Source organism: Schistosoma haematobium, chromosome 6 (genome assembly GCF_000699445.3).
Source record: "Schistosoma haematobium chromosome 6, whole genome shotgun sequence".
NCBI classification, from domain to species: Eukaryota; Metazoa; Platyhelminthes; class Trematoda; order Strigeidida; family Schistosomatidae; genus Schistosoma; species Schistosoma haematobium.
The window spans coordinates 15358718-15377010 of record NC_067201.1 but is presented as its reverse complement, the minus strand read 5'-3'; the positions used below and the strand labels follow the sequence as shown (position 1 = coordinate 15377010).

Genomic DNA, 18293 nt, shown 5'->3' with positions numbered 1-18293 from the left:
TAAATAATATTAATAGCCATCATTCGTAAGGTTGACTTGTTTATCATTGTTGATATTCAAGATTGAATTGTGGTCAACCTTTGTTAGTATATGTTCACTCTAAGCGGATGCTTCTCTATGTTGCCCGTAGTTTTCGATCATGGGGCTAACAGTGGAATCTAAGATGTGAGTTTTATCATACCTAATACTTATCAGTTGTATGCATCTGAATCTCTGTGTTAATGTTTGTGACTATCTGTAGTCAGTAGATCAGGGAATAACGCATGGGTATTTGGAGAGTTAAGTATTGAGTTCTAGTCTTAGTGTGAGAATATTAACAGTGAGATTGCAGGTACATCCATCTGGTAAGTCCCAAATACATTGAAACGACCCCTTTACTAACCACATATAAAAAACTATGCTATCGGTAATTAATTCCATATCATAAACATTAAATTTATTCCTACTAAGACAGCACATATTGAATCATCATCACATCTTAATATTAATCAAACAACAAATGAAAATGACATTATTGACTAGTAACTTTTTTCGTTGTCAATGCAAATATCCTTAAAATGGTGGTTAATAGTCTATTTTCGAACTATTTAAATCAAACTTAATCATGTTAAATACAAACCAGAACAGAGAAATTATAAATAATCCTTTTGTTCATTTGTAACATACAAGAGCAGTGTGAATGAGTGTCAACACCGGGATAATTTTAACATTTACCAATATTAATCTAAATATAATACCCGTAAAGTAGTTAGTGGTAATCCGAAGTTAGTAGCTTAACGGGTAACATGTTTTTATTTGAAGCAAAAGATCCGAGTCCCAATCTGAACATTAACATTGGGATGCGGACATATCAACATATGAGTCCCAGACTCAATTAGGTAACTACAATCTCTTCGTTTTGCAAAATCATTGAGAGAATGTATTCAATTTTTCATCACAAACTAGAACCTGGACATAACAGTCTTAAAAAATAATTCATTAAGACTTAAAAAAGTTATTAGATTTATGTTTTAATGTTAGTTATGTTTGTAGTTAAGATTTGTGGCTACCTATGAATATGATGTCATTCGCTTACCTAAAACCTTACAGACATTAAAATCCAATCCCTTCATATCTACTTTGAATAAGAATATTTTAGAACCCAGTATAATTTATTTATTTATTATAAACAATCAATAGCTTACGGTAGATTCAAAGCACGTAAAATCAAAAATAACTCATAAGTTGTAAATGAAATGCATTCAGACTTTATTTACCTCTTATTAGTTTTCCTACTTATAAGTAGTATGTTCACGAATATCATAATGATGAATTTTAAGATATAGCGAAGAAATGTTTTCATTAGAGATAAGTCAAGTATCGACCGTATTACTGGACGCGGATCCAATGGCAAATTGTTCGCCATAAGAATCGAATGTACTGAGTCTAATCTGTAGTGAAGTCATAAGTCTGTACAACTGAGTTTCATACTAAGACTAAACAGCTGTCCAGTGATCTTTGGTTTTCAAAGGTTCACTAACAGAAATCAATCTGTGATGAATAAAACTTCCAATAGGACTTATTTTTCCGATCGTTACAGATATTCTCGAAATCTCCCAAAAGTAGCGAGACTTAAAACTGTTGCATTAGAGTAAAATTGACATTAACCAATCACCACGATTGTTTGTCAGTAAGATATTCTTCAATTCTTGAGACTAACGGAAATGTACTGTGAGTTTATGTTTTACCAAAAATACTTACAATAACCTACGACTTCGTGGGTTTCGTTTGCCCCTCATGTATGGTTTATCGGAAATACATTGATTTAAGAATAAAGACGACTGAAGAAGATAAAAAATAGTGGACAATTATAAGCTACTCAATATTTTTATCAGTATGGAGTTTTGTGGAGATTAAAATTTTCAGTTGTAAACCACAATCAGACCTTAGATAGACCACCACCAGTACTGGATATATGTTTCATTGGAGTATAGAACTCCGTGATAGCATGCATTCACGACCCCACCATAGGGAGTCGAGATGAAGACCCTCAGTCCAGTACGAACAATTAATCTCTAGATCACTGGTGGTGAAAGATATACTCTGAATCCTATTGAAAGGTATATATATATATACTTGTGTTCCTACTGAAAACTTGAAAGTATAGTCTAACATCATTGTGAGTATAATTTCTGCCTTTTCCTCCTAAAACTAAGGATACGTAGAGAGGAGAAATCAATATCAATCTATACAGATGACTTCAGTTCTACATTTTGGATTGTGTCCAATTTATAACTTTTTTTAATTCATCCATCTGATTTGTTCTATGTCTAATCACATTTATCATATTTAGCTTTCCCATCCTTCTATAACTCATATTTTGTCATAATTTCTTATTTCTTTTCTTCAACTATACTGTTTTGACATATGAAAATAATAGATCGATACATTTAATTTAATTCAGGTTGTGTTCTATATCAACGACAGATAACACGTTGGAATAAAACTAGTTAACAAGACAACTACAGTTATTCAGATAAATTACTTATAATACTTTTCCATAGCAATTCGTTGACGATACGTTTCTTCAATCTAGATAAGTATATTGTGACAGCTTCCGTACACAAGTGGGGAAGAAACGAACTATTTTAACAAAAAAAACAATCAGGAAGTATTCTAAAAGTATACAGTAGTATAAATGTAATTAGTTAAATGATATCACATTTATGACTAGTGAATAGAGGTGAACTAATATCACCTTCCATCTATTTATCACAGTTGACTAAATTCCTGTCGATAAACTTCACATTATTGATTGATCACTGAGTGGGGACCAATTTCATTCCTTTAGAGAAGATCGAGATCTGTCGATCAACTGTACTTTAGTTATACAGAAGAGCGCAATACTCTGAAACTATTGAGTTAGAATTTATTGGTTAATATGATAAATTTTAGTCAAACTGTGATATTATGAAAACAGTATCTAATAATACTATCGATGATGATTACGTGAATACTAACATGTTTGAATCACATATATCGTAACTTTTGATTAAATGTCTTCGGAAAAGTTACATCTTTAAGCTAATCACCCCAATTGTCTCCTATATCTCGATTCCGACCGTCACTATTTAGATATTCTAATAAATAATAATAATAATAATAAGCTAATTTACCAGGTACTTGGTAATAAGTTACAGTATAAGTATAAGAGCTGATGATGCTGTCCAGTTGCCTAAGCCAAAGTAGGTGAAGTGAGGTCCAAACCTAGGACTTAGCGACTGGAAATCAAACTCTAGACACCAAACCATCAACCCATCATATTTAGACAATTTAAAGGGATCAATTGAGATCATGAACCGATCAATGTTAGACCAGCATTGAAAACCTGGAAGCAACGGATGGTCGTTTCGCCCTAGTATGGGATCCCTCAGTGGACGCTGGCCCAATCGTCTAGGGGTTAAGAGTTTGTGTGTGACCGGAGGTCCTAGGTTTGATTCCTGCTTGTGGGATCGTGGGTGCGCACTGCCGAGGAGTCCCATACTGGGACGAAACGGTCATCCAGTGCTTCCAGGTTTTAAATGGTGGTCTGACATTGATCGGCTCATGATCTCAATTAAAACTGATCAATCTTCACAACCCTATACCGTTAATTAAAGATATGATTCGTTGAATGACAGTTATCAGACATTCTATTAAGCGGCAGTCCCGTTGTAATGCAAACTAACTGGATTTGGAAAAAATAAATACATTCCCACAAATTACCTACTTCTACATAACGCTGGTAAGTGAACAATGTTGAACATTACAAATAAAATTATATATTTGTAATATCCTAATGAGTAAAAAAATTAGGTTTTCCGACGTTTCGTGACTCAGTGTAGGCCACTTCTTCATAGGATAAATAACCAAATCAAAATTAATCCAAGTTTAAATAGTACAAAGGAATAATGCAAGAATATTATTACAAATATATACTATTTTCATTGATAAAAAAATCTACCCAATGCTCAATTTATTCGAAATTATCAAGTCAAACCTTAGTAATGATACCTAATAAATTGTTGAACATTTATTAAGTTATGATCCTATTACATATATCCATTAATTTTTGTTATATATATGACGAAATTAATTGTAATTTTATACTGGCAAAAACTGCTTTACTAAATGAAATGTGTATGTGTGTGAAAGCGAGAGAGTGGGAGAGAGAGAGAGAGAGCGGGTATTTTGTAATTAGTGACGTAAGAGAATATAACTAACTGAGCTGCTGTAAATTAATGTAACGATGATACGTATGTTTATTTTTTCTACAAACAACAATTATGTATTCACATATGCACACCCACAAATACATGTCGACAGATAAGAAACACTACTATTATTACTTGTAATACTAAGAAACATTTTCAACTGTGCATAGGTAACATATCATGAATACTAAGATTAAAACCTATCAATAATAATAATAATAATAATAATAATAATAATAATAATAATAATAATAATAATAATAATGATCACTGGTGTGCTACTACCGTAGCTGAGGGACATATTATTAAATCATTCATTATTAGAAAAGTATGTAATCATAATAATATCATACGAGAAAAACGTGCTATATGATAAGAAATGACGTAACTGTCTTAACTTTTTCTTCAGATTTGATTGTTGTTACTATCAGGTTTTTTTTCTTGCAGAAAAAGTCTGATAATATCTCTAACGATAAGGAGTGGAATATTACGTGTGCATGTATAGTTGCATGTGTTTTCTCTTTACAGTTGGCATTACTATCATGAATTGGATTGATGACAATGATGACGAGGGTGATAATCACAACTACGATGTGATGTATACTTACGTATACACAAAATTAACATTGTAGTTTAAGGATTTTTTTTTAAGCTTGATCACTATGAATGCCAACATTATGTATATTTAAATATTCATTAGAATCTGTTTAAGTCATTCATACAATTGATACAATTAACAATTTGAAAGAAAATTCTTTTTTGTAAGGTTATTCTTTGAATAATATAGTCATTCTAGAAATTTCTACATTAAAACAGGTAACCGTATCAGACGTAGTCTAACTAAAACTATGTAACTAACTTCACACACATGTATGTACGTATTTAGTACTCTATTCGATTTGTTATGACTTCTCACAATTGCAATATTCTGCTCAGCCATCACAAAGCGGAATGAAAGACATGCATCTAGGTTTTTCATTTGTCTACACGAGTGTCAAGCATACTTCTCAGTAATAGTGGTTTCTACATTAACTTAAAAATCAAGTCGGATAAGTTGAGTAATCATAATTGACTTGTTATTGGACTAGCATGTTTAAATTTAACTGATAAATAAATACTTCAGTTTGTTCTCTGGCTTTCGTATAGTCACCGAGAATCAAATAAATGAATGTTAGACATTTTAAACAAAGAGAGAACATTAATCACTGAATCATAAAGTCTAGTTTCAGTAATCCATACTTTAAACATAGCCTATTATACACATAAAGACCCGTGTTTTCATTGTTGTGTACGCTAATAAAATTGTAAAAGGCAATCGGTCAGGAAACCGATAGGTCCGATCAATTTAGCCTCATCATATGCCTATCCGCGCATGCCAGATCAAGATCAAATGATAGGCGAATGCTGTTCGTTGATGGATGCTATTATTTGAGATCTTGCCTAATTATCCGAGGGGTCTGAGGGTCTTGAGTTCGATTACCGATTGTGTGGTTGTGAACGCGTACTGCTAAGTGGTTCCATGCAAGGCGCAATTGCCGTTAAGTACTTCCAGATTTTCAATGGTAGTCTAGCTAAGATCAGTTCGCGTTTCAAACTATGAAAATATATGGATAAGTTTGTATAAACTTTGATTCGGTCGGCCAATAAAGCTTCCTATCCATTCCTTGTCTTCTCATTCAAATAGCCAGTTGAACTAGATGTAAAAAGAGTGAATGATTAGCATCAGAATAAGAAGACCAGTGAACACTAAAGAACCTCTTTATTTGTTATATATATAACCAGGACTCTATGGATTTGTAAGTTCTTAATGCTGATAAGGATTTTGTCAGTATAGAGCAATAAAATTCACTGAATGTAAATAATATAGACCGTTGTTCTAATAATTGTTCGTCTAGTATCCAAACCACCAACCCATATCAAACCAATATATATATCGACCAAATATTATTTTGATAAATAATTATCATTTATTAATTAGTTGGCTAGACTGCACACTTAGTTGATGATTTTAACTTGATATTTTAATCAATGATGTTATAGTTGCCCTGAGTGTTACTATAACAACAACTAAGACAAATAAAACAATGAAAATAATAACCAAATGTCATTACGACTAACAAAGCGATGATTATGGGACTATTACAGTAAACTATCCCATAATTTTGTGTGGATTGATCAATGAATAGTAATGACCAATGTTATACTTGTCTAGTTCCGTTTAGCACTGATCGGGTCCTATCAATCGGGTTGTAACATTCCCCACTTGTCTAAATGACCAGAAATCGGGCGCACTTTGTTTAAACGATACGTGGTTAGATGCAACAGGTAGGAAACCCTGTTTGACCTAGGTTTCGTGTTCATTGGGACTCGTCAGTAAGAGGTGTCTAAAATCTTGAAACAACTGTTGTTTTTGCGGGATCGGAACGTTGATCACCCAACTTTATGACCTGAGATGCTATCAGTGAGCTTGTTTAGGTTCCGACTGACCTGCTATAGGGCTGAGGTATTTAAAATTAATTGATCACTGAGTACTGGCTGATGTTATTTTTGTCAAATACTTTGGTGTTAATTAAATTCTATCAACCACATATTATAGCTGTCACTTAAACTTCGTGAATTTTCGTACTATAGTATATATGCGTAGAATTCGTTGATGAGTGCAGACAGTTATATTTGAAGCTGGGAGATACGTTATTATGTTTACTAGAGTTTATATGCAAAGGGAATATTCACAAGGCTGTACTCATTTACAATGTATAAAGAATTAGGGATAAAACACCTATGCAATGTACACCAGTTAGAAGTAACTCTATATTCCCATTTTGCCATTTGGTAAATAAAGAAGGAACGAATTGAGCGAAGAAATTTCTTTTCAATTAGTTTTTCATCATGGCTCTACACTAATATATATACGTTTTACAATAATGATATAATACTCATCGAGTGGATACGTTACGTAACAATTACATAATGACATTTAAATTAACATTGATTAATTGGAAGAAAGCAACAGAACTTAATAACTTCTCAACATTCATCTCTTGATTCTTACGTAACTACCATCCTATTGACCATCCGTTAAAATTCTGTTCCTTCTTTGTTTCTTACATTACGCAACTTAGCAACTTCTTGATCACTTTGAATATTAATAATCCTCTTTCTTCCAATCAATCAATGTTAATTTAAATGTCATTATGTAATTATTACGTAACGTATCCACTCGATGAGTATTATATCATTATTGTAAAACGTATATATATTAGTGTAGAGCCATGATGAAAAACTAATTGAAAAGAAATTTCTTCGCTCAACTCTATGTTCGTTGTCAAGAATGCACCTGAATGATATGATAGAAGCAGAGTTTAACAATTTACTGGATATCTAAATTAGTTTAATTACCAACCAGTCAATCTGTTCTAACCTTCTTAAATTCAATCCAATTTATAATGGACTAAAAAGACTTGCCCACAAAACCAATATTATAAATTGTAACAAAAAATGTGTATTATTTCACGTAAATGAAAATTTAAGAAAACATTTGATGATTACATTGAATTTGAAAACTGATTAGCCCAGTTTGGTCTTGTATTTTTTAGGACTGGTAACTCAGATGTTAATCTCCTTCTCACTCACTCACTCACTCACTCACTCACTCACTCACTCACTCACTCACTCACTCACTCACTCACCACTCACTCACTCACTCACTCACTCACTCACTCACTCACTCACTCACTCACTCACTCACTCACTCACTCACTCACTCACTCACCACTCACTCACTCACTCACTCACTCACTCACTCACCACTCACTCACTCACTCACCACTCACTCACTCACTCACTCACCACTCACTCACTCACTCACTCACTCACTCACTCACTCACTCACTCACTCACTCACTCACCTCACCACTCACTCCACTCACTCACACTCACTCTCTCACTCTCTCACTCTCACTCTCACTTCTCACACTCTCTCTCTCTCTCAAGATCTACCACGCAACTCGAGTTTATTCTCTCAAATTCAGTAGTTAGTTCAAATTAAATAATACATAAAAAGTTAAATTCTTCCTAGTTTTACCATAGGAACAAAGTCATTTTTTAAGTATCAACCTAATAATTACAGTGGTTACCATAACCACTTGAACAAAACATAAAAATAGATTATATTTACAGGAATTGTAATAATATTAGTTACGAAATTGGGAAAACATGTATTTTTGTAATCTATTCTTTTCCACAATAAAACTAAAATACATTACCACCACCTTTTATAAACAAATTAATGAGTATATGTTTATTATTTTAATTCCTTAAAAATATGTAAATAAATATGTGTACACAATTTTAGATTATCTCCAATCCATAAAGCTACCTACCTCCATACATAGTGTTGTAACAGACTAGCTAATATGATAAATTTAGTGAAACATTTAACTATGTTACTATGGAAACGTATACAACCAAATGTAGAAATGCATTAGGTAGATAGTTATCTGATTGATATGATATATATATATATATATATATATATATATATATATATATATATATATATATATATATATATATAGTTTTCTGTCCATGGAAAGATGTCTTTAATTAATGTTTTGACAAAGACATCTCTTTCTATATAGATATATGTAATTTTAAATTGAAAAATATACATGGAAAGTAATCAGTGGATTCTGAATAGGCAGTTAATTTGTCGTGCTATGTTCAAACCTGACATTCATTGAATAATAACTAAGTTCTCATGATAATTTATGAATTTGAACCCGAAATTACATCCTGATTTAATAGCATTGTATTACTTGTTTTAAAGTATTAGAAATAAGAGTAGATGATCACTAATAGTAAATATTTAGGCTTTAAAAATTCTTTTAATTATTTACAGGAATTAATCGATAAGATAACAAGCGATTAGATTAGTAAACCATAATATGAAGTCATTGAATTTCGATCTAAATTATAGGTGCTTTAAGCAATTTGGTTGGAGTTCGAGCAAAAATCATGGTCAATATTAAACGGATTTAAGTGATATTATCAGCCGTAATGTATATATTCTTTATTTTTTTACTGAATAGTGAATTTCAATACTTTCGTTTACATTTATTTCACTGATTCATGGTTCTATGTAAAACACATTTTTGGTAATTATGATTATTGCTAATACGTTTCCAAACGATTGTTAGTCACTTAGTTAGTTTTATTTCACTATGTTGATATAATGTGGTTACTTGGACAGACCAAATATTGATAATGACTGATGGATTGACTCGTAGACTGAAAACAATATAGAATTAGAAAACCAAAGGAATTAGTCACCATAGTTTTATCTACACTATATGTTATCGAGAACTCCTCCTGGAGTCCCTCCGGGGGCTACTGTCGGCTCCAAGCCCTGATAAAAAAGAAGGGTTGGGCATGGGGTTAGCGTCCCCATCCCGTAGAAAACTGACTCGCTAAAAAAACGCTAACCAGAAAAAATTATTCAAACCTTTTAAACTCTGCCCTGGGAGTCAGAAGGTCTTCATTTAGAAGAACTATGACGCCTCATGATGAAAGCCGAGTTCCTTCGGAAGTCACGAGGCCGATGCCCCTTCTGACAACCAGAGCAACTATTTAGGTACATGGAATGCTCGTACATTGTGGGAGAGTCTTCAAAATTGCTGCAGAAATGAGGAGATACAACCTAGAGGTGCTTGGGATCAGTGAAACACACTGGACGCAAGTTGGACAACAACGACTAACTACAGGAGAGTTCCTGTTATACTCCGGCCATGAAGAAGAAAATGCACCACATACACAAGGAGTTGCATTGATGCTGTCCAAACAAGCGCAAAATGCGCTTATAGGATGGGAATCTCATGGACCAAGGATCATCAAAGCCTCCTTCAGAACAAAGAAAGAGGGCATTTCAATGAACGTCATTCAATGCTATGCGCCTACCAACGATTACAATGAAGACGCTAAAGATCAATTCTACAATAGGCTGCAGTCAATCATCGAGAAGTGCCCAACAAAGGACCTGACCATTCTGATGGGAGATTTACATGCCAAGGTTGGAACGGACAACACCGGATATGAAGAAATCATGGGACGACACGGACTGGGAGAAAGGAACGAAAATGGTGAGAGATTTGCAAATCTATGTGCCTTCAATAAACTGGTCATGGGCGGCACCATATTCCCACATAAGCGCATTCACAAAACCACATGGACTTCACCGGATCACACTACACAAAACCAAATCGACCATATTTGCATCAACAAAACGTTCAGGAGGACTATAGAGGACGTGAGAACCAAGGGAGGAGCTGATATAGCATCAGATCACCACTTGCTGGTCGCCAAGATGAAATTGAAACTCAAGAAGCACTGGACAACGGGGCGGACAATATCACAAAAGTTCAATACGGCCTTTCTTCAGGATACTAACAAACTCAACAAATTCAAGATAGTCCTCAGCAATAAGTTCCAGGCCTTTCATGATCTACTCAATGGAGAAGTAACTACTGTGGAGAGCAACTGGAAGGGGATCAAAGAAGCAATCACTTCAACATGTCATGAGGTCCTGGGTCACAAGGAATGGATCACTGTTGATACACTGGATAAGATTCAAGAAGGCAGCAATCAATACCAGCTGAACAAGAGCAGAAGAAGCCAAGGCACAAGCTGAATACACAGAAGTAAACAAACAAGTGAAGAAGAGCATCAGAACCGACAAACATAAATATGTGGAAGACTTAGCAACGACGGCGTAAAAGGCTGCAAGAGAAGGAAAAATGAGACAACTGTATGACACGACAAAGAAACTCCCTGGAAATCTCCGCAAACCAGAATGACTAGTGAAAAGCAAGGACAGCAAGGTAATCACCAATATTGAAGAACAACGAAACAGGTGGGTAGAACACTTCGAAGAACTCTTGAATCGACCAGCTCCACTGAACCCACCCAACATCGAAGAGGCACCCACGGACCTCCCAATCAATGTTGGCCCACCAACAATTGAAGAATTCAACATGGCCATCAGACAAATCAAGAGTGGCAAAGCATCAGGACCAGACAACATTCCAACAGAGGCACTGAAAGCAGAAGTAGCGGTAACTGCAAGGATACTCCACATTCTCTTCAATAAGATTCGGGATGAGGAACAAGTACCAACAGGCTGAAAAGAAGGACTTCTGGTCAAAACACCAAAGAGAGACGATCTCTGCAACTGTGATAACTACAGGGGCATCACTCTTCTCTCAATACCCGGAAAAGTCTTCAAAAGGGTATTGTTAAACAGGATGAACGACTCTGTAGACGTCCAACTTCGAAACCAACAGACTTGATTCCGTAAGGATAGGTCATGTACAGACCAAATCGCAACACTACGGATCATTGTGGAACAATCAATTGAATGGAATTCATCACTCTACATCAACTTCATTGACTACGAGAAAGCGTTTGACAGCGTGGACAGAACAACACTATGGAAGTTTCTTCGATACTACGGCGTGCCTCAGAAGATAGTCAATAACATACAGAATACATATGATGGATTAAGCTGCAAAATCGTGCATGGAGGACAGTTGACGAAGTCGTTCGAAGTAAAGACCGATGTCAGGCAAGGTTACTTACTCTCACTCTTTCTCTTTCTCCTGGTGATCGATTGGATCATGAAGACATCAACATCTGAAGGGAAGCGCGGGATATAATGGACATCTAGGATGCAGTTGGACGATCTAGACTTCGCAGATGATCTGGCCCTTCTATCGCACACGCAACAACAAATGCAGGAGAAGACCAGTGCAGCAACAGCCTCAGCAACAGTAGATCTCAACATGAAAAAAGGAAAAGGCAAGATCCTCCCATACAACATAGCATGCACTGATCGAATCACACTTGATAGAGAAGCTCTGGAGGATGCAAAAACCTTTACATATCTGGGCAGCATCATTGGTGAACAGGGTGGATCTGGTGCAAATGTGAAGGCGCGGATCGGCAAAGCAAGAGCAGCATATTTACAACTGAGGAACATCTGGAACTCAAAGCAATTGGCAACCAACACCAAGGTCAGGATTTGCAATACAAATGTCAAGACAGTTCTACTGTATGGGGCAGAAACCTGGAGAACTACGAAAGCCATCATCCAGAAAATACAGGTGTTTATTAACAATTGTCTACGCAAAATACTTCAGATCCATTGGCCGGACACTATTAGCAACAACCTACTGTGGGAGAGAACAAACCAGATCCCAGAGGAGGAAGAAGCGCTGGGAGTTGATAGGACACACATTGAGGAAAGCACCCAACTGCGTCACAAGGCAAGCACTCACATGGAATCCTCAAGGCCAAAGGAAAAGAAGAAGACCAAAGAACACATTACGCCGAGAAATGGAAATAGACATGAGAGAAATGAACAAGAATTGGATGGAATTAGAAAAGAAGGCCCAGGACAGAGTGGGTTGGAGAGTGCTGGTCGGCGGCCTATGCTCCATTAAGAGTAACAGGCGTAAGTAAGTAAGTAATATGTTATTGAGGAGGGGAAATGGACGAAGTAAATATTACAGTTGGCATTTGTCAAAGATTGATCTCAGTTAGGTACTATCGACAATCAGGAATCACTGAATTGATATCTAATCCTATTATGGGGACTCTTTAGTAATGCTCACTCACGACCCCACTAAGGGTTGAGAACCCAGGACTTTCAGGATTCGCGGTGTAAATTTAATCATGGAAACCACTAAGCCGGTTTCCAATGATGCATTTTAATCAATTTGCCCCCTAGTTTCCGATGGTACCCCAAACGAGATTAATGTGTAACGAACACTGCCTACCAATCAAACCAATCTCTACAAAAATGCATTCAAATAAATAAACATTACACAAGATATGTATTGTGATAAGTTGTCGAATTGTTTCCAAAATAATTCTAGATCAAAACCAAACAAGATCTTAAAGTATCTATATCTGAGAGTAACAGAAGTTAGTTTCCTATGCCTGGAGCATTTATCTTTACAATCTCATGGTACGAAACAGGAACGAAATGGTTAACCTCAAACAAAAAGGACATTATCAATGCTTATCAAATATCTGTACAACTCAAACAGTTACCTGTGATTATTTATCAATAGTTAATCACTATTGGACCAACTGGTATTATAACTTTGACGCTTGCAGAGATGAGTAACAGTTTTGAGTCTGAGTACATGAAACTGACAAGCTCCATATAAAATTGCAATAAACAAGCGTCCCGAACTTCACCTACGGTGGTTATCCATGTCGTAAAATATAAATTATCTGTTCGAGTATTAGTAAACAAATACTATCCTAGTAATGGAATAGTGTTAAATTACCCAACATCTTTTAAAAATGTAAAAAAGTGGATCCATTCATTCATTAGTTTCTGTTACCCATTGAATTGAATCAGTTCAATACCATTGACTTCAATTAGTGTTCACGTATAAATATCTAAATACATAAGTATGTGTCACTAGTTATCCTTTTCGGGGCAAATCTAACTCTTAATTCAACTTGGTCAATAAGACTGAATTTTTATTATCTAATAATACAAAAAATTTGTTATAGGTATCAATAATAAAATTCGACAATCACGTATATATATACAAAACACATACATTCAATGTCAGAATGGTATAGAAAAGACTACATTACTTTATATTTAAGTATCATCCAAAACAATTTCTCATTTCGTCAATGAGAGTTACTCTAATTCTTAAAAAAAGTATTTCCATGGGAAAAATATGGGTGGGGTGGTGTGATGTGGTGGTATATACGAGTATTGTTTTCGCGAATGATTTAATGCGAAGCTCGTTAAGTAATAAATTATTTCACCAACTATCCACAGAATTAAGTAATAGTTTTCATATTTTAGTGAATTACAAATTTAGAATGTGGGTTTGTAGAGATTGTAGTGCTTATGATAGTTAAATTTATGAGTCGATATAAGCTAGACAACCATTGGAAACCTGAAAGTACTGGACAGCTGCTTCGTCTTAGTATGGGACTCCTCAGCAGTGCGCATCCATGACCCTGCATGAGGGACTTGAACCCAGGACCTTCGGTCTCTCAAGAGAACGCTTAACCTCTCGACCACTAATCTGGCATCCAACAATGTTAATGTCTAGTTTCAATCGATTCATGATCTTACACAACCATTCATCCATTGTCTGAGGATGATTCCTGTCTCTACCCGACACGGATTGGACTCCACTGGTCACGGCCCAGTGCTTCCAGGCTTTCAGTGGTGGTCTAGCTTACATCGACCCATGAATTTAACTATTAAAATTACAAATTTCTCCGTAAACAATATTAATCCAAATGTGAACATTAACAGGTGGATCCAATTAAAGAGTCGTACACATAATAAAACATGTGTTCTGCACTCAACTGTTTGTTAGCAACAGTTCATCTACATTAAGAAAATTGTTATAAAATGGCTACATAGAATTAATCCAGAAATTGTAGATACATGCCACTTGTGATGAATCGAAATTCAATCCTGAATATTAACGACGGAATAATTCAAATCCTTACAAATAATAATATTCGTCTGCATGAAATCAGCTTTCATTAAAATAAATTAGTATCAACTGGCGAATTTCAGGAAACCACGAAGATCTAAACAACTGATTTTGCCTATCAGTAGTATATAATACACAATAACATATACGGGAGATTATTTACAAAAATGAGATCTTGGTGGTCAACTTGAAACCATTCAATTATCCCAAGTTGAAATTCAACGGTTCATATTTCCAATAGCTTTGATCATTCAATAACATATTGGTGGTATTTGTTCATGATGAAAATTAGCTCTAAGTTGAACTGAACCTTCTCTAAACAGTTCATTCTAACCTTAATAATCTGACGCATTATTAGAAATGTGTATTTTTCAATGAGTGTAAAAAAAAGCAAAACAAGACTTTTTAATGACCTTTCGCTATTTGTCAGATTAATGCTTGTTCATTTTATTTTCGTATTAATTCAGAATTATCAGGGAGTCATAAGCAATGTAGAACCTGGCACAAATGTCCTTCGGTTCACACAGTTACACCACATTGGTGCAGTGAGATGAAATATTCAAGGGGACTAGTACAGTAGTAGACATAGTAACAGTATCAAAATTAGTGAAATCAAACATAGAGAATATGATCTAAGAATTAATAATGAGTTTATGGATTAAAAAGCACAAATAATTTTGCGACTCAGGATCTAGAGGAAGAGAAAGAGTGAATAGATCTGCACCACTATGACCGATTTCACATAAATCACTCAACACCTCTAACTATTGGTTTTGATAATTAGGCGGACTATAATTAGATAGTTCGCTTCAAATACTATGGCTCAAACCCAACAGTCAATAATTTTGTGCACTGAATTGTCTGCCTCTAGCTTTTATCCAAACTATGAATTCGGTGTTTATCTTGTTGTGCTAATGGGGTATAGGAACTTGGACCGATGCATATATGTGCCTAGTCCCACGTTGTAGATGACTGACAGACTAAAAATAAATCAGGTTATCTAGTTTTTTTTTGTTATTACATGCGAAGTTCTTTCTCTTAAGAACAACTTCGATGAAATTTTCCTAATCAATATTTCTGCAATCACATTTGCTGTTACTTGATTGTTAGCCGTTGCTTTCTGTTTGGCAACTTTCTTGTTTGCTCTAAGGTCATTGAATGTTACCGTAAAACAGAGTTGTTTCTCCTCAATTTTTGACTTCTGTTCGGTGTATAAAGTTATCCTGAAAGTCCCATCTTTGTCTCATATTAGTGCGCGGATTATCAATATCGAAGTATTGTTGCATAACCGATGTACGGTTTATTCGAGTTTTTATTCGTCGTGTCGTAATAGAAGAATCCTTAATCGCTCGTAAATAGAATTCACCGTAGGCCAACCGAAAACTCAAATACCTTACTCATTCTTGTTAAGATTTAATACAAATATCAAGCTAGACGGTGATTGGACACCGAATACATGTCTCAATCACTTATTTCGTTCGCAAAACTAATATTTCTCACAAAAAAATAGTACAATAATATATACAATCCATATATTTCAGTGTGTCCGTATAAGCCAATCTATTCTTCTAAGTTAACAAGATATTTTTGTACATTCAACTGTAACACGATCACTTGGCTACAGTAGTAATGTGATCACATCTTGAGATTTGAATAAATATTTTGATTTGACTTTTAAAGATCTTCAGTTAAAAATGAAAATAACTTGAATACTCTATATAGACTGTCATCTTATACATTCTATTCCTCTAATTTGAATAAACTCACATTACAATTCATGAATGAACGAAAGAATGAATAACTCAATGATAATTGTACAATTCTCTTCATTAAATCTAATCATAGTAAACAATATAACGACAACTGATTACCAATTCTTTTTATTGATTTCTATTGCTTTCTTCTTCTAATTAATGAAATTTATTGCCAAATTTTCTCTAAAAATAAAGTATTAAATAATTATCTATTTATAGTAATGTATTTTGACTATGTAAGAGAGAAGATTTACAACATTGTTGTTATTCACAGTAAGACTTTTTATTGATATAATTGTTATCTTTAACTCTAATCAATCAGAAGTTTTGGGTAAAGAACTTGAAACAACTGATTTAAAATAAATTACTCTCCAGGTTGTAAAACGCTGGAAACAAGAAGCAGTATTATAAATCTTCAGTAAATAAATCATGGCTTACAATGCCAAGTACATAGATTTGCTATTTGATTACTAAACCTGGCATTATTTAATCAGTTTCTAGTTATCTACAAAATCTAAAATTTAATTTAACTTAATAAAAGATTATAATGCTACACTATAAGTCGATCACAATGAACATAGAATCTGGAGGAAATATGCGTTGGTACACGTTCCCATGCTACAGTACTATGGGAAGATGAAATTAACTAGATGAATAGCAAAGCAATCTGAAGTGTGTGGTGGTGATGATAATGAAAAATACTAAGCATTGAGAATTTGGTAACAAAATACAGAATGAGAGAATATGTAAATAGGAAAACTGGAACTAAAGATCTCGAGAGAAATTACAAATAAATTTGTGTCATTGTAACTGATTCTGAGCATTATCATCTAACATCTCCAACCACTGATCACGATTATAGCTCAAGCTCCAATTAGATAGTCTACACCTACCAGTATAGTTTAGAGTGACTCGCTGACTACATAGGCTGATGTCACATTTTAGTTTGCCTGGTCCTAATAACTTAATTTGATTCTAAATGAATAGACTGTTAATATTAGTTGCATTTATAAAAAGAAATTTTACAATCTTCATTAATTATCAGTCGAATAAAGACAGATGAAGCTAAGATAGAACTGAATCAGAGTGATGTATGTTCAGGTCATAATGTAACTAATCTCTTGTTTGGTTATTTCCAAACTAGTATTAAAAGCGAGTTATCAGTACATTTCTAAAACCACAGTTAACTCGAGTTTCAATACCATAAAGTGTGTCATCTATATAGGTGTTAACTCATTGAATATAGAAGTTGATCAAGTCAAGATTGAGAGATTTCATAGTCAAGAATTGAGCTTAACAAATAATTCAATCTATACAAGCAGTAGCCACCATATATGATAATTTAAGTAATTATATGACATCATGAGATTTTAAGTTAAAACTGTCCATTAGTAAAGATAACTTTCAGATTATTTCAATTGACCAACAGTGTATAGACTATAACGTAATAGCAGTAGGACTAATATAGACTGATTGATTGGTTCCCTAAAATTCCTATTTTTTATTATCAAACTAATAAAGGCAACTTAAATTAAAAACCTACAGAAGTTTGCACTAAAGTACTATCATGAGCATGATGTATTCATGTTGGCACTGCTTCGTTCTGTTTAATTAAACCCATTTGTGTCACTTGTGACGTATGTGAGATGTCCACCTACCAACCAAGTGATGTTGATGGGTGTACACTACCCTGTTTGGAGTCCTCACAACTATTATGACCAGTTGTTGAAGACTTCGGGTGAAATGAATCAGAATGGATAGTGAGTCTT

General features: G+C 34.4%; 1 protein-coding gene across 2 annotated transcripts in view; it reads right to left on the bottom strand.

The window, feature by feature from the left end:
- The window catches only part of MS3_00008603 (uncharacterized protein), a gene marked incomplete at its 5' end in the record, with an annotated part of 80749 nt that overhangs the window by 39139 nt on the left and 23317 nt on the right, over positions 1-18293 (bottom strand). Inside the window, one exon of one of the 2 annotated variants that reach the window (XM_051216939.1) lies at positions 16538-16707. The exons of the other annotated variant lie outside the window; for it this stretch is intronic. Coding sequence (XP_051065572.1) covers positions 16538-16600 — 63 coding nt within the window. Of the gene's footprint in view, positions 1-16537; positions 16708-18293 lie in introns of those variants that run through there. 2 annotated transcript variants of the gene reach the window in all.